The sequence below is a fragment of the Danio aesculapii genome, chromosome 16, assembly GCF_903798145.1.
Source record: "Danio aesculapii chromosome 16, fDanAes4.1, whole genome shotgun sequence".
Lineage (NCBI taxonomy): Eukaryota > Metazoa > Chordata > Actinopteri > Cypriniformes > Danionidae > Danio > Danio aesculapii.
Window position 1 is genome coordinate 1,660,943 of NC_079450.1, and position 15,661 is coordinate 1,676,603.

At 38.1% G+C, this 15,661-nt stretch overlaps 1 protein-coding gene across 1 annotated transcript; it reads left to right on the forward strand.

Annotated features, from left to right (window-relative positions):
* Nucleotides 1-1,922: 1,922 nt before the first annotated feature.
* LOC130243027 (serine/threonine-protein kinase pim-2-like) lies at nucleotides 1,923-12,240 on the forward strand. Its single transcript, XM_056475052.1, has 4 exons — nucleotides 1,923-1,985; nucleotides 3,412-3,793; nucleotides 4,422-4,586; nucleotides 12,143-12,240. The coding sequence occupies exons 1-4, from the start codon at nucleotides 1,923-1,925 to the stop codon at nucleotides 12,238-12,240; spliced, it is 708 nt and encodes a 235-aa protein (XP_056331027.1).
* The last annotated feature ends 3,421 nt before the right edge of the window (nucleotides 12,241-15,661 follow it).

The following is a 15,661-nucleotide window of genomic DNA, read 5'->3' on the forward strand; positions in this document are numbered from 1 at the left end:
AGTATGTGAGCCGATTAGTATGTCTGAATTCACAGTATTTGAAAAACAGCATGCGAGAAGTACCCGGATGACCTACTACTACTGGAGAGGTTCTGAAGTGTGCAACTAGTAGATGCTACGCTATCCCATAATGCACCGCGAGATCATTCATTTTTGGGAGTGAATTCATGAATCACTCCTCTAGTGGTTTTTGGAGATTTTAATAATAAAAGTCTCACATAATGTGCCTTTAACTGTGAACGATGCAGTATTGTGCAAAGGATTTCTCAGTAGTGCTTCATGACAAAACATCTGGAAACTAGTAGCACTGCTGTCGTTTGAACAGATCCCCAAATACAATAAATACCAATTAATGAAAGAACTGATCATTAATAATGCATTATTGACTGTAATCCACAGAAGCTCCAAGAGGACAGAAGAGAAAGGCTGGATGTCTAGATCAGGACAGCAGAAATCAGGACACAGTGGCTGCAAAACGAGTGAAAACAGCTCAGATCCAACATGGCGGCAGCAGTGGTGGGAAAACTGCAGCAGAAGACAGCAGCTCAGGTCAGTGTGCATTATGAAGCTGTAGGGGCACCATATGGACATATATGATGACATCACAATATTTAAAGGAAAATCCTGATTCACGATTGGATCGAAACTCTTCTGTGATGTTGGGTTTATTTTCATTTTTCAAGTGGTCATATTATCTGAACATTTGTTTTGAGTTATTTTAGTCACGTGACTGAAAACTATGAATGTGCGCTCTAATCCGCTAATGCAGTGAAGTAATTCAGGTTATTTGATTGTGTCAGTGATCTGTTAAATGTGATTTTCTCCATATTTAGATTTTTGAATCTTCAGATTGCAGATATTCAACAGAAATCTGACATGAAGTAATAAAACATGATTGATTAATTGAAGAGTTTATTGCTCATTGTGTTGTCATCCACATTAGGAGGAAGAGGAGAGAAGAGGAAAGCAGATGATGCTTTTCAGAGTGTTTCTGGTGGAGGAAAACCATCTGCCCACCGGAAACGCATCAGAGTTGCAGAGCTGGAGAACACAAGTGTAGACGCCGACACAGAGACGTCCAGCTCAGGTCAGTCCACTCTTTATGACTGCAAAACTATTAGCACTGCTGCCATTTGATAAATCCCAGAGTAAAATAAATGACAATTATTGAAATAACTGATTATTATTAATTCATTATTGACTGTAATCCACAGAAGCTGTATGTCTAGATCAGGACAGCAGAAATCAGGACACAGTGGCTGCAAAACGAATGAAAACAGCACAGATCCAACATGGCGGCAGCAGCGGCGGGAAAACTGCAGCTAAAGACAGTAGCCCAGCTAAAGACAGCAGCTCAGCTAAAGTCAGCAGCTCGGCTAAAGTCAGCAGCTCGGCTAAAGTCAGCAGCTCGGCTAAAGACAGCAGCTCAGCTAAAGTCAGCAGCTCGGCTAAAGTCAGCAGCTCGGCTAAAGTCAGCAGCTCATCTGAAGACAGCAGCTCAGCTAAAGTCAGCAGCTCAGGTTCGTCTTCTGTCTAATCTGCAGCAGGGTTTTGTATTATTTTTCAGAGTTTTACAGAATTATCTCACGATTAGATTAGAGCAGAAGAGTCACAGGAATGAGCAGTGTCATAAATGTGATTTATTTTTCTCCAGGATCTTTACTTGACAGATATGTGCTTGGGAAGAAGCTGGGACAGGGATACCATGGCACTGTCTATGTGGCTACACGCAAATCTGACGGCCAGAAGGTAACGTTCACTTTTCCTTTGTGTCTGTGTGTGTGTGTGTGTGTGTGTGTGTGTGTGTGTGCGTGTGTGTGTGTGTGTGTGTGTGTGTGTGTGTGTGTGTGCGTGTGTGTGTGTGTGTGTGTGTGTGTGTGTGTGTGATCAGACATCTCTCTGGTTAAATAAGTTTTGACTTTATGCTTTCTTTGCAGGTTGCCATAAAAGTTGTGAATAAAAAGCTTCGCGGAATGCGGTACATTGTGGTAAGTATGCAAACTCTACTGAAAATATAGGAACAGATGAACTCCATCTTTAGTCTCTGAACAGTACTGGATACAGACACACCCTCCCTCACCCCCCACCCCCCGTCCCACTTTTCGGTATTTCGGTATACACATCCAGACAAATGTTGGCAGGTATGCTAACAGGGTTGTGCTTATTCTCTTAATGAGTTCTGGCTGTGTTTTGAGCATAACGTGTTTTAAACCAACCAGAGTCTCGTCTCTCATTCCCTTTAAGAGTCATCTGTGTCCATGGTACATTTGCTATTTAAATGGTGGACATTGTAAGTGTAAAAACTGAACACTTCACTAGCGAGAAAACAGTTAAACAGAGCATCTGCAGCACGAGGATAAAGAACGAGCCTCCTCCATTCAGCCTCTTTACTTTCTCTTTACTTTACTTTTACTCATTACTTTACTCCTTTACTTTGGTGGAGTGAGGAAACGGTGCTGTACTCACTCCACTGAACACATCCATTAGCCTATATTTAATTTCCTTTGTTAAGCTCAAAGATTTGTGTCTAAACTATTTCTAAATTCAGTTCTAATCTCCAACAAAGGAATAAATGAACAATAATAATGAAGTGTGGTCAGAAACACTGAGTTATATCCAAACACACGTCCTGTTCTTATGCCACATATGGTGATGCAGACGTCTCCAAAACCCCACAGCTGGACAAATCTACACTTGTTATTATTTAAACAGATATAAATCTGCATATAATAAATAAAACTACTAATAATAACATTAAACAAAAGCAAGTTGTCATGAATAAACTGAAAAAGCCCTCCGAGGTGAAGAAGGCATGGAGGCAGTGGTGTTTATATTGATGTAGAAAATAATAATGTTTGTATAATTTTAATCTTTTGATTGTTTTCATCTGTAAAGATATTTGTGTGTTGCTGATCATCCTGTGTGTTTTAAGCAATGTGCAAGTTATTAAAGTGCATAACTAACGTGCTCTGCACTGGACTTTAGAGCAGCTTTCAGTTGGTCAATGGGACAATCTATTTCAGTTTCTCTAAATAGCAACGCTCCAACAATGCGCCTTAACACACCTCCTTTTAAACAATTTATTTAAACAAGCTATTTAAACAACGCGGAGCAAAACGTGAAAATTAGGCTTGCGCTGGTCTGAAAATAACAACACATCGAGCCAAACACATCTTGCGCCTTATTGCGCCGGGTGTATGATGGGCCCTTAATGTTTGGAAACTGAGATTTGTGTATCATCTGAAAAATGAACAAAGAAGCTTTTCAATAATGTTTGGTTAAACTAAGTCCCTGCACATTTCCATTTAATTAGCCTATTTGAATGGAAACACAGCTATAGACACATTACAAGGTCATTTTTAATTATGAGACACTCACATCTAACCTTTTCCTGACTTTATTTCTCTCTAGGTTGGATTTTCTACGTATGTGATCCCAGAAGCACATAATATGATGATCCTCAAGAGACCTCCGCTCTGCCCACACATCATAGAGCTGTACGAGTACGCCATGGAGGGAAGGAATAACTACCTGGTCATGGAGTACGTACCCTCGTACATAACCTTGGGGAAGTTCATCAGGAAGAACAATGGCCGCCTGACTGAGAGTGTTGCACGGCAGCTGATCATGCAGATCATTATTGCTGCACAGCGCTGCATAGAGCATGGCATATACCATGAGGACATGCATAAAGAAAACATCCTGGTCAATCCAAAGACGCTGCAGCTCAAGCTGATTGATTTTGGCCGCAGTTCTTATGTTTCAAGTGACTACAGGAGAGACCCCACTCTGGGTGAGTTGCCTTGTTAGTGCTGCTTATTAAAGGGATAGTTCACACTAAAATGAAGATAGTTTTAGTAATGAATAACTCTCATGTTGTCCTGAGACCCCTGAACACAAATGGAGATATTTTAGATCAGGGGTGTCCAAACTCGGTCCTGGAGGGCCGGTGTCCTGCAGATTTTAGCTCCAACTTGCCTCAACACACCTGCAAGGATGTTTCTAGAAAGCCTGGTAAAAGCTTGATTAGCTAGCCCAGGTGTGTCTGATTGCGGTTGGAACTAAACTTTGCAGGACACCGGCCCTACAGGACTGAGTGAGGACACCCCTGAGTGTGCTCAATATACTGACACTGAGGACAAGAAACTGTTCAATAAAGTCATGATTTCCAGTTGAACCACTGAAGGCATATATGGTCAGAGGTCAGAGAGCTCTCGTGTTTCTTCTAAAACATCTTCATTTGTGTTCAGAAGCTGAATAAAGCTCTCAGGGGTTTAGGACGACATGAGGCTGAGGAATTAATAACAGAAGGACATTTTTGGGTGAACTGACCCTTCATCTGTAACCTCCTGTGTGTGTATGCTGATGTCAGGAGGGAGAAGATATTGTGAATTACTGACCTGAAAATCTCTCACTTGCAGGAGTAACGAGATACCGTAAAAAGGAGAGGGAACCCTACAGATTAATTCTTCATGCTGTTAGTGAGAATGTCGGCGATGTTAGACAACTGCTGTCATATATGGTCAATGGACATCTCTATTTCTCCAGATATAGACGTCCACGATTTCACCCCAGTTTGTCAGCAGGTGAGAAAACAACACTACACATGGTGCAGCTCATGGGCGCCGCTAGGCCACTTATTTTCACTCAGCCCCCCTAAAGGTTTTGAGATTAGCTCATGAATGGTCCACTACTATATTATCGCCTCGGTCACCTTTAAATTTGATCTGAAAATGGCGTCAGACTTCGGCTCCTCTGGTTTCAGCTAATTTGTCATGTAATCAGTAAAGCACAGCAGTGTGGAGTGAGAGCAGAAGCTGTGTGTTTATCCATAGATTGGTATAATATCTGCATATTTACAGCTCTTTGCTGTAGAAACACTTGTATCACTTGTACCCCTAATGGGTCATGGAGGAGCAGTCAGGTTTCCCATCTATCTACAGTTTCCTCAGCGCTCTCCTCATCATCACATCTCTTTCCTCCAGTGAACATGTAACTCTTATTTCACAATGAACTCTGAATATAAATCTCATTACAGTGCATGTGGCATTGACTATAGCGTACCTTCATGCACAGAATTAAACAGTGACAGAAGCTCTCAGTGAATGCACTCACTGTAATATCCAGTGACGTCAGAGTAAACCATCATGTGTTGTGTCGTATTAAAAATGATTTCTTATTTCGACTTGTGATTATGATTGTGAAATATGTAAATTAGCCTGGACGGTTTTATATGTTCATATTTATGCCATTTTAAATGTGAAAAGTGGCGTTTTATTTATTAATACATGGACAAATGTACTTGAGGATAGAAAGTGGTTTGTACCACAGTAAACAGGTGTGTTTGAGCCTATTTCACTCATTCAGAACTCAAATGGCTATGCCTGTGTATGAAATACAGTGGAATACTGCTAGTTTAATGTACAACCCTGCCATATTAGTCAAACTTAAAATGTGTTATTAGGCCAATATGTATAACAGTTGGACAGGAAACAGCTGGACACTCCTGCCTCCATATGTCATCATGGCTGTAAATAAAAGCTGTCACATTAAATTTAAAAGCTATTTTCATACAAGTAATGTACAGATATGGCTACTGAGAACGCGCGAGTGATTTAAAGAAAAATCGCACATTTCGGCAGTAAAGTGCGTGAGAACGCAACATGGTCTAAAACAAGAAATACATGGCCAGCAGGGGGCAGTTATGTAACATGGTGAGCATACTGAACTGATACAGTATACTGAACACGTGAGCTACCTGTAAGCTACCTGTGTGTGTTATCTTATACTATATAGTTTAACTGTTTAAAATGCTGATCTTGGAGTGCAAACTGCGCACCTCGTTGGAATAAGCTAGTCGATTGCTTCTCGCCATCGCCGTTTGATCAACAGAGACAAGAAAAGCAAAGAGCGCTACTGACAGCAGTAGTGAGTGGCGTAGCTCGTAAAGCATATGACAACATGTTTTGAGGCTGTCGATCATAAACTCGGTTCGAATCCAACGTCTCATAAACATGTTTTTCCTTTTCCCCACTACATATCAGATTGGAAATACATTTATTTTTAATAGAAAGGAAATATTTTTTTATAAAGTATATAAAATGAGATATAAAGTCACAAATGACTCATGGGTATTTAATAAGGATAATAAGAATAATAAATATTCTATAAATAGCTATTTTCTACCTGGTGTTAAATGTTAGCGACATCTTAATATATTTAATCTGTATGTACAATGTTAGTCGCCCTTCTTCACCCATATTCTCTGACCTCATGGCTCTGCTTAAAGAACATTTAAAAAAACTCGAACTCAAAGCGGTTTGGCAGGGAGCATTAGCATTCGAAAAGCGGAGTGGGGCTGGGGGAAGCTGCTGTCTGTAAAACCAAAGGCCTTCGAAAGTTTCGCTTTTGAAAAAAAGGACCAAGAATTCAAGAAACGCACTTAAAAAAATGAAAGAAATGGTGGCTAAGGATAAACTTCACTGTGGCTGTACATTTATTTTGATTTTTCTACAAACTTTTTGGAACCTGATTAGTTAATATTATTTGTATAGCTGCATTTCAACAACATGTTTGTATTTTTTAAAAAAAAGCTCGATAGCAGGCAAATATTTCAGTTCAGAAGTAAAGTTGCTCCCTCTCTTATAACTTATAAATTTCTTATAACTGAAAACTGAGAGTGAAATTACAATGGGACTTTTGTAGATATTTGTGAAATGCTACAAAAAATTACAGCTATTACGCAACGATTAGCTACTGTTATTTTAATATAATAAACACGGGTAACACCTTGACACAACTGCAGGGACCACTGCTTGTGTCAAAATGTTTTCTAGCAGAGTAGGCTGTGAGGAAAAGCTGGATTGTGGTGCTGCAAATTCTACATTTAAACATAAAATGTGAAAGTCTTCAAATAACATGTTGTAAAACCCAATAGTTTTATAGTATAGTATAGTATAGTAATAGTTTTATAATATAGGCAAGAGATTACAGAACATTAGATAGTTTTGTTTTGGATACTAGCCTACTAGTCAGACACAAAATAAAATTGTGTATATATAATAATTAAATGATAATTTAATAATAATCTGACCAGTTAAAGGTTATAACCTAACTGCACAGTTTTAATGCAATAAAATCATGCTGCGTTTTCTGTGTTCTGCGCATTCGAGTCGCACAGCAGCGTGTCTGTGTGTGTGTGCTGTACGCACTGTGCGTACCTACAATGCGAGGGCGGGAATTAATGCCCCTTTTAAATTATTTATTTATGACATAATTTAAATTGATTATTAAACAGTTTACACTACAGCTGCTTTTCACTGGCACACCCATCACATTCTTACGAACATTTTATTTATAGGCTATTTAGTTATTAGCCTATTTCATTGAATTGAATAAAATTAACCATGTACAATATAATTACTAAACCGTCATCTAAAATCTTCAAATAATAAAATAGCCTATTTTTTTATTCGTGGCTAGAGCTTGATTAATTTGATTGACATCCTAGGCAATGAGACTTTTACTTCGCCTGAGTGTGAGTTTATTGCAATAACCTGAAGGATGGTTACAGCGTGTTGTAATGTCGGCCGTCACCGTAGAAAGTCTGATCTTTCTTGAATATTTTGGACTTTTGTAATTTTATTATTTTTCTTTCTAGTTTCCCATTTCTAACATTACGTGTGGGTTAAAAAACTCAAACTTATCCAGTCCTGCGAAGTGCTGCTTTATGAACGGATTGTGAAAACTGCAAGTAAAAATGCATTCTACTTCCTCTAATATATGTTTATGTTTTATATGACAAATTTTACATGTAAAACTTTATCTGAAGGATATTTAATATTTTGAATCGCAATATGCTTTGGAGAATCAGTCTAGACGTGCCGTTTTAAAATATGTGTGCATGATCTTAGTAATCAACTTGACAAAGCAGACAACAAGCTAATGCAGCACAAAATATTTCAGAAAATATCGCCAAAATGCTGTATTTAAACTTCTTAATCAAATACAAAATGTAGGAGAAAACATACAGAAAAGGTACAGATTTTAGAGTAAAATCAGCTTTTTATTAAACTAAAAAATACAATAAAACTTTCTTGCACACAAAGCAAATTTATTCACAAGTAGAGATGTACAGTATTAGCGCTGACCAAACAAGATCTGCATTTAACTGTGCTGAAGGTCCCTGCAGATAATGGCGCAGATGTCTCAGATGGAACACCGAAATCACCATGACAAGTGTAAAACGAAATTACAGGAAATTACAGATCGTCTCAATAGGCTACATATGTAACAATATATATATATTTAAAATATAAGCCATTTAGGCTTATTAACATTATATTTGTCTCAATATATTCAAATTGTGCTTGTGTATGTGTGTGAGACAGAGAGAGAGAGAGAATACGAGCTCACTGCCAATTGTTGCTTGCAAGGAAAAATTTTAATGCAATGCAGACTAACTATAACATACAAAATGTGCTTAACATCAGAACATTAAGTTTAAAATAATGGCAAAAATTAGCTGCGCACGCACAAGCGGCGGGATTTTTAATTTGCTCCCAAAACTGCTGCAAATTTCTGCTTTCCCTTTGACATTTGTGTTTCCCTCGCTCCATGGGAAAATATCTTTATATTAAAGTGAGGCTATACTGCTCTGCCCGGATTATTCCACTCAGGGTTTGATGCTTTAAAGTCATTCTTTAAGAAATGTAGCCTACTTCTTTATATCAGTCAGTGCTTTCTTAATATTATTTTCTTTATTAAATTTTTGTTATTCATATACTACATATATAGCTAAGTACACCTCTTACAGATCTCTGTTTTAAAATGTATATTTTCTACAGGATCCTTTACAATAATATGCTTGTGCATATACATTAGATCAGTGTTTCTCAACTGGTGGGTCGCGGGAATATTTTCAGTGGGTCGCGGAGTGTGTGGTCAAAAAACAACAAAAGTTATTTTGCTTATACCAGACTTTTATTTTGAAATGCGAGCACGACAACTGTACCGTTTGACATGTGAAATTTCATTTAATTATAGCTACAAATATGTCGAAGCGCAAGTACGACCCCGAATATGTAAAGTATTTATTTACATATATTGACGTTAGAAAAGGCTTAAATCCTCAGTGTCTTATGTATTGAGGTGCTCTCACAAGAGAGCATGAAACCTTCTAAATTAAAACGACATTTAGAAACCAAACATCCCAGTTGCAAGGACAAACCTGTGGACTATTTTCAAAGATGAGTCCAAGAGCTGAGGTCATCACAAAAGTGCATACGTTAAATGACAGCAATAAAATATTGTTTATTTGTAAGTCTTGGTGATTTTCTTATGATTTATCTGTCACTGCTTGTGTATGTTAACAAATAAATACAAATTAATTACAATTCCTAAAATTATATTATAGTTCCTAATCATTTGGGTCGTGGCTTGATGACCACGTAAAAATATGGGTCCCATGGCCAGACCAGTTGAGAACCACTGCATTAGATTATTCGGTACCAAAGCAACATTTGGAACTAATCTAACAAAAAATAAACTGAAGATCACAGTCCAAAAATTAGTACACCCAAATTTACATGTTGGGGGAAAATATTAAATAAAATTTGAATAAAAATTAAAAACAAAATCTACATAAACAAGCGTCATTATTGTGTACAAACTACAACTTTTCAACTAAATTTATATATTTTAATGTTTATGTATTTATACATTTATTTATTTGGAGATAATACAAAATATGAATACAACAGAACGACATAGAAACTGTTGTTTTACGTAATTTTAGCTAACAGCGTCATAAAGATGTAGGTAAAATATGTGTTAGAAAAGCATACAAAAATTGAATATAACGAAATATAAATAAAACAAACATAAAGCTATAGCAAATTAGTCATAGCCATTTTTAATTTTCTTTTTGCAAAGGATCGGACAATCCATACAAAAAAATAAGTTTTAATATGCATTTAATATGCATCAAGAGCTGTGAAGAGAGCGCTCTTTCGCCCGGTCACACACACATGCATACACAAACACACCATTTAAACTTGACAAAAACTCTTGGCAATTAAAAATGTGGTATAAAAATTATGATGCGTTATTCAAACACAGAGGACAAACTTTACAAATTATGTGTCCACTTTTGTAGTGTCATAGCTCTAGAAAAAATAAGCTATAGGCTACTGAAATCCTTTAAAGAATTACAAATATCGGATATAATAAAAACAAACGCATTTGGATACGATGATATTAATCAAATCGTGCAAACAGAGCATTTTAGAGTGCGTAAAAGCAGAAACTAGGGCTGCTCGATTATGGGAAAATCATAATCACGATTATTTTGGTTATAATTGTAATCAGGATTATTCAAAACGATTATCGGTTGAACACACAACAGCATGTGCTCTTTCACGCTTTTAAAAATATGAATTACTCGAACGTTCATCAATGAAGTTACATTACAGTACATACTTAGTCATTTTCACGTGGAACTGAGCTTTGCAGAGCAACAAATGTGTACAACTGGAAAAGTTACTCGATTAATGGTTTTTCATAATCGTTAGAAGCCAAAATCGAAATTGAAACCGGATTTTGGATTAATTGCACAGCCCTAGCAGAAATTACCTTCTTTTCTGTCAGTCCTGCGCAGCGCCGCTTTACAAATGCATTGGGGAAAACTGCAAGTAAAAAATGTGTTCTGTGTCCTCAAACAAGTGTTTGTGTTTATATATGGTAAAATGTAAAAATGAAATTTTAAATGTAGAGCTTTATTAGTGAATAGCTGCTGAGCGCAACAAAATATAGCCTATATTTTATTACCTGCTCTCATGTGCTGAAACACTTTCCTTCACTTAAGATCGCCGAATAATATGTAACATCCTTAACTAAAGGGGAATTACCTATTAAGTGTCATATAGCCTTGGGGAAAATAAACAATGGCTGTTATTTCTTTCAGTATTCAAACATTAAATAACGAAAGCATCAAGGGAAATAAAAACGAATATGAAACAACAGCATATCAGGATATCATATATTATATCTTTCTGTTGTTGAATACAATTATGTATACATTATCTCCAAAATAAATCAATAAATAAAGAAACCCAGCTGAATCGCTCTAGCACACAAATGCTGGCATCTAAACATGTATGACAACTACCTGTAAGTCAATGGAAAAGCAATTGTTCCTTGCTAAGACAAGTTAAAGTAGTATTGCAGCACAATGTTTGACCTAATCTCCGTTTGTTACGACTCAGTTGTGTGTTTGATGTTATAGCTCTTAGTAACATGTGTTAGCTACCTCATCTCGTCTGTTTCTGACCGTATTTGAGAGTTGGTCGATCCCCGTTGGCTCCAGATGAAGCACACGTCCTATTAAAGCTTCAGCAATGGTCACCAAGTTGCTATGGTTACTACTAGGGCTGCACGATTAATCGGAAAAAGATCATGATCACAATTCGACCCTACACACGATCTTAATTCAGCTTTTCTACGATTCAGCCAATTATATTTTCAAGGTCAGAAGAGAAGCTTAAAGGCAGTCGCACAAATCTTCACAGCTACATTGACACCTTCAAATGGCGTTAAAAGTGTCACATGCTGTATTTATAAGGTATAATTCACCCAAACATGTCATTTCCATCTTCATGTAATGAAGCGGCCGCGAAATCACACGTGAGCTGACCACCAGCTGTTTATTTACTTCTGAGAACCAGTGTTGCCGGATGTAGCTGACTATTTCCAGCCTAAAACCCGCTGAAAACTAAAAAGCACCGCCCAACAATCTGTAGTCTCGTTGGGAGATCACAACTGTTGTAAGCGTTTGTATGTGGAGAACAGGGGCTATGGCACCTCTTTGGGGGATCATAACAGGTTTATAAATTAAGACCGGGGCTGGCGGGCATGCAGTTACAAAACTGCCCATTTTACGCTACCCTCCTATGTCATTTTTTACCCACAAAAATAAATTCAAAATTGCCCAATGGGGCAGGAAACCGCCCAATCTGTGGATTTAATGACTTTATTCCAGCCAATCAGAATCAAGAATTTCACCAGACCATTGAATAAATCTCTGTGTCGTATCGTCATCAGGAGCATCCATTACTAACATGTTCTCTCTTTATTATTTCTACAGAATGCCGGGATCTGTTTCGGTGGTTATACACTTACTTCCCTGAAAGAGGACCAGTTTTAGAGGAGATTTTAGAGCACAAGTGGTTCAGCATGAAGTAGAGCCCATCAGCAGCAGGAAACAGGGTTTCATTCTTCCATTTCTGTCATTTGCTGTTTTGCTGTTTTCCGCTTCTGCTTCCCAAATTCTGCACTTCCTCCTGCGAGGGTTGCAGTCAGAGCTGTATGTAAATGAGGGCCGGTTGAAGCGTCCCTCATTGGTCCACCAGCTCTAGACCGACAGCTCCTCCTCCAGCCAATCAGGCGAGGAGGGAAGCTGATGTCTCTCTAATGGCGGCCGATGCGCACAGGCGACGCCGGAGATTGAGTGTTAGCCGCTAATCCTCAGCTGGGGTAGAATCTGTCTGCGGCAGGACAGCATTAATTGTATGAAATAACTAAAGGAAAGCAGGTTGATTCACGTTTAGACAGGACGTCGTGTTTTTATATCAACTGGGTTAGCACTGACTGTAGAGTAAATAGAAATATTAAGGGAAATAGTCACAGATTAACCAATCAAACTGCTGGAAAGGGGGATTTATTTGCATACTGGTGTGCTTTATTTCTATAGCTGTAGGATTAATAGTAAAAGATAAAGTCAGCATATTATTACTGTAGTGCGTCAATACTTTTAGAAAGACAGAAAGCCTAGTTTAGACAGTGGTCGTAGCTCTAACGGGACTTTAGGCAGGTTTAAGTGAGATCAGCGCATATAACAGGGGCGTCGTGGGCCGGTTCTGAAGGCTGTTTCTCTTTAACAGAGATAGGATAGGATGGTGTAGAGAGCGCTGACGGGGCAGGATTATATGGGTCAATAAGCTAGAAATAAGAGCCTCCTGCCACAGACATATTTGACCCCAGGTGTGGATTATTTGTAGTGCTGCTGCTCACACCTTTCTGCTTTCTTCTTCTCTTCACTTGTTCTACAAGCGAGCGCTGGATTTCTGCAGATGAGCTTTAACATAAACCAGCAGCTGGAGTAGCTGAACTAGTTTAATGGAGACATTTAGAACAGCAGGGTTTGCTAAATAACAGCATTTTAGTCAAGACTGGGAGATTTAGACAGTGTTTATGGACACAAGTGTAGTTTGGAGTAGGACTTTAATAGATTTGTATTGATATTAATAAGCTTATTGAGAATGATTAGCAAACGCTCTTATTTCTGCTTGTGTTCTTTAGATTATGTGCTGGAAATCCTGTGCTTGTTTGGAGAAAATCATTGGTCCTCATTGATGAAACATCTGTAAATATTGGAGGAAGTTAGAGATAGTTAAAGGTTTGATAGTTAAACGTGTTCGTTAATGAATGATAATCAGTCAGGGTTAGGGTTTAGGGTTAGACATACAGAACATAGAGGAGTAATCATCTTTCACTAATGAGGCCAAATCTCACCTCTTTCTTTCTGTTCTCTCTCTCTCTCTCTCTCTCTCTCTCTCTCTCTCTCTCTCTCTCTCTCTCTCTCTCTCTCTCTCTCTCTCTCTCTCTCTCTCTCTCTCTGTCTCTCTCTCTCTCTCTCTCTCTCTCTCTCTCTCTCTCTCTCTCTCTCTCTCTCTCTCTCTCTCTCTCTCTCTCTCTCTCTCTCTCTCTCTCTCTCTCTCTCTCTCTCTCTCTCTCTCTCTCTCTCTCTCTCTCCTTCTTTCTTTCTTTCCCAGATCCCTCTAAACTTTAGATTTTTTCTTTTAGGATTATGGTTAGGTTAAGGTTAGGATTAGGCTGTTTGTTATGGTTAGGCTATGGTTAAGGTTTTTGTTAGGGTTATGGTTGGGTTAGGGTGTTTGTTAGGGTTATGGTTGGGTTAGGGTTATGGTTGGGTTAGGGTGTTTGTTAGGGTTATGGTTGGGTTAGGGTTATGGTTGGGTTAGGGTGTTTGTTAGGGTTATGGTTGGGTTAGGGTTATGGTTGGGTTAGGGTGTTTGTTAGGGTTATGGTTGGGTTAGGGTGTTTGTTAGGGTTATGGTTGGGTTAGGGTTATGGTTGGGTTAGGTTAGGGTTATGGTTTGATTAGGGTCATTTTTTTGCTGTTTAGTTTTAGTTTCTCCTCTTTCTTCTTCTCCATCACTGTTGTGTGTCCACTGCACAGATTGTTATTTAAGAGCGATTGTTAATTATTATACACTTCTCTGTCCTCACCTGTGCGCATTGGCTGCCATTAGAGTGACGTCAGCTTCTCTCCTCGCCTGATTGGCTGGAGGAGGAGCTGTCAATCTAGAGCTAATGGACCAATGGGGAGGCTTCAGCCGGCCCTCATTTGCATGCAGCTCTGACTGCGACACTCACAGGAGGAAGTGCAGAATGTGGGAAGCAGAAGCAGAAAACAGCATAATGTCAGAAAACAATGGAAGTCTGAATTCCTGATGATTTTATTTGGTCACTGACCACATGTGTGCTGCTCTTCCTATCATTTCTGTCTAATTGAGAGCGGCCTACGAACCCCATGGAGTGTGTTGAAGCTGTTTTCTGCTGATCAAACTGTAAACTATTGTCTTCAATAAAGTGGATCTCTGACTCCTGCTCTTTGTTCATCACACCGGCTCCTTGCATTAACATAAGTGAAATCCTTCAGCGTAGTGATACGGGACTGTAATGCACTCAAAACATGCCTGAACTACTTTATCTGTGTGTTGATCTGACAATAGGTGTGAACAACACAAAACAACACATAGAAGATCTGTTTTACACACTGCAGACTCAATTTAGCCTTTATAGAACAATATTTCTGCATCATGTCATGTTTAAAGCACATTGCCTTGCCATTTATATGACAATGTGAAATATAAGAGTGTGTTGACTGTGATTTGAGGAATCCTACTGTAATATCTACTGAACTAGCGCCAGGGCTTTATCAATGTCATCACCAAATGTTGAGCTTTAGCCACAGAACAATGGTTAGAATGGAAATGTCTTCATTTCACAACAGTTTTTAACACTCAGAAAATATAGTTGGTAAACTGTTATGCAAACACACACTAATGCTTCAGTTTGTGCTAGCGTTACACTCACACAGCACAGTACACTCAAATATTAGCTAAAATGACCTTTTGTCAGCCTCCTATGTTTATGTTCAGGTATTTCACTTTAAAGGCAATGTAAATAACTTATTCATCACTATAAAAGTAAAATTACTGAGCCTACACATACACAAGAGACGGAGAAAACTCCTAATTTAAGAAGAAAATATCAGATAGCTTTTAGAGGTTTTTGCATCTAAACTCTTCATATAACTTTAAGCACACTTTAAAATAATTATAATTTAGTTTATTTCCTACAAATATATTTCAGAATATGCATTTTAATTAAATGCTTAGTTTATTTTTTTTACAAGTTTATTTATTTAGCATTTGATGGTAATATATTTAAGTATTATTCTATCTATATACACATTCATATACATATACATATACATATATACACACAATTCACCTTTATTTGTACAGCGCTTTTACAATGTAGATTGTGTCACAGCAGCTTCACATAGAAGATTATA

Coding starts and splice junctions, on each gene's coding strand:
- LOC130243027 (XM_056475052.1), top strand. CDS start 1,923: ATGCTTTCTTTGCAGGTTGCCATAAAAGTTGTGAATAAAAAGCTTCGC. Junction 3,794..4,421: donor CAGGAGAGACCCCACTCTGG/GTGAGTTGCCTT, acceptor TCTCACTTGCAG/GAGTAACGAGATACCGTAAA. Junction 4,587..12,142: donor TCACCCCAGTTTGTCAGCAG/GTGAGAAAACAA, acceptor TTATTTCTACAG/AATGCCGGGATCTGTTTCGG.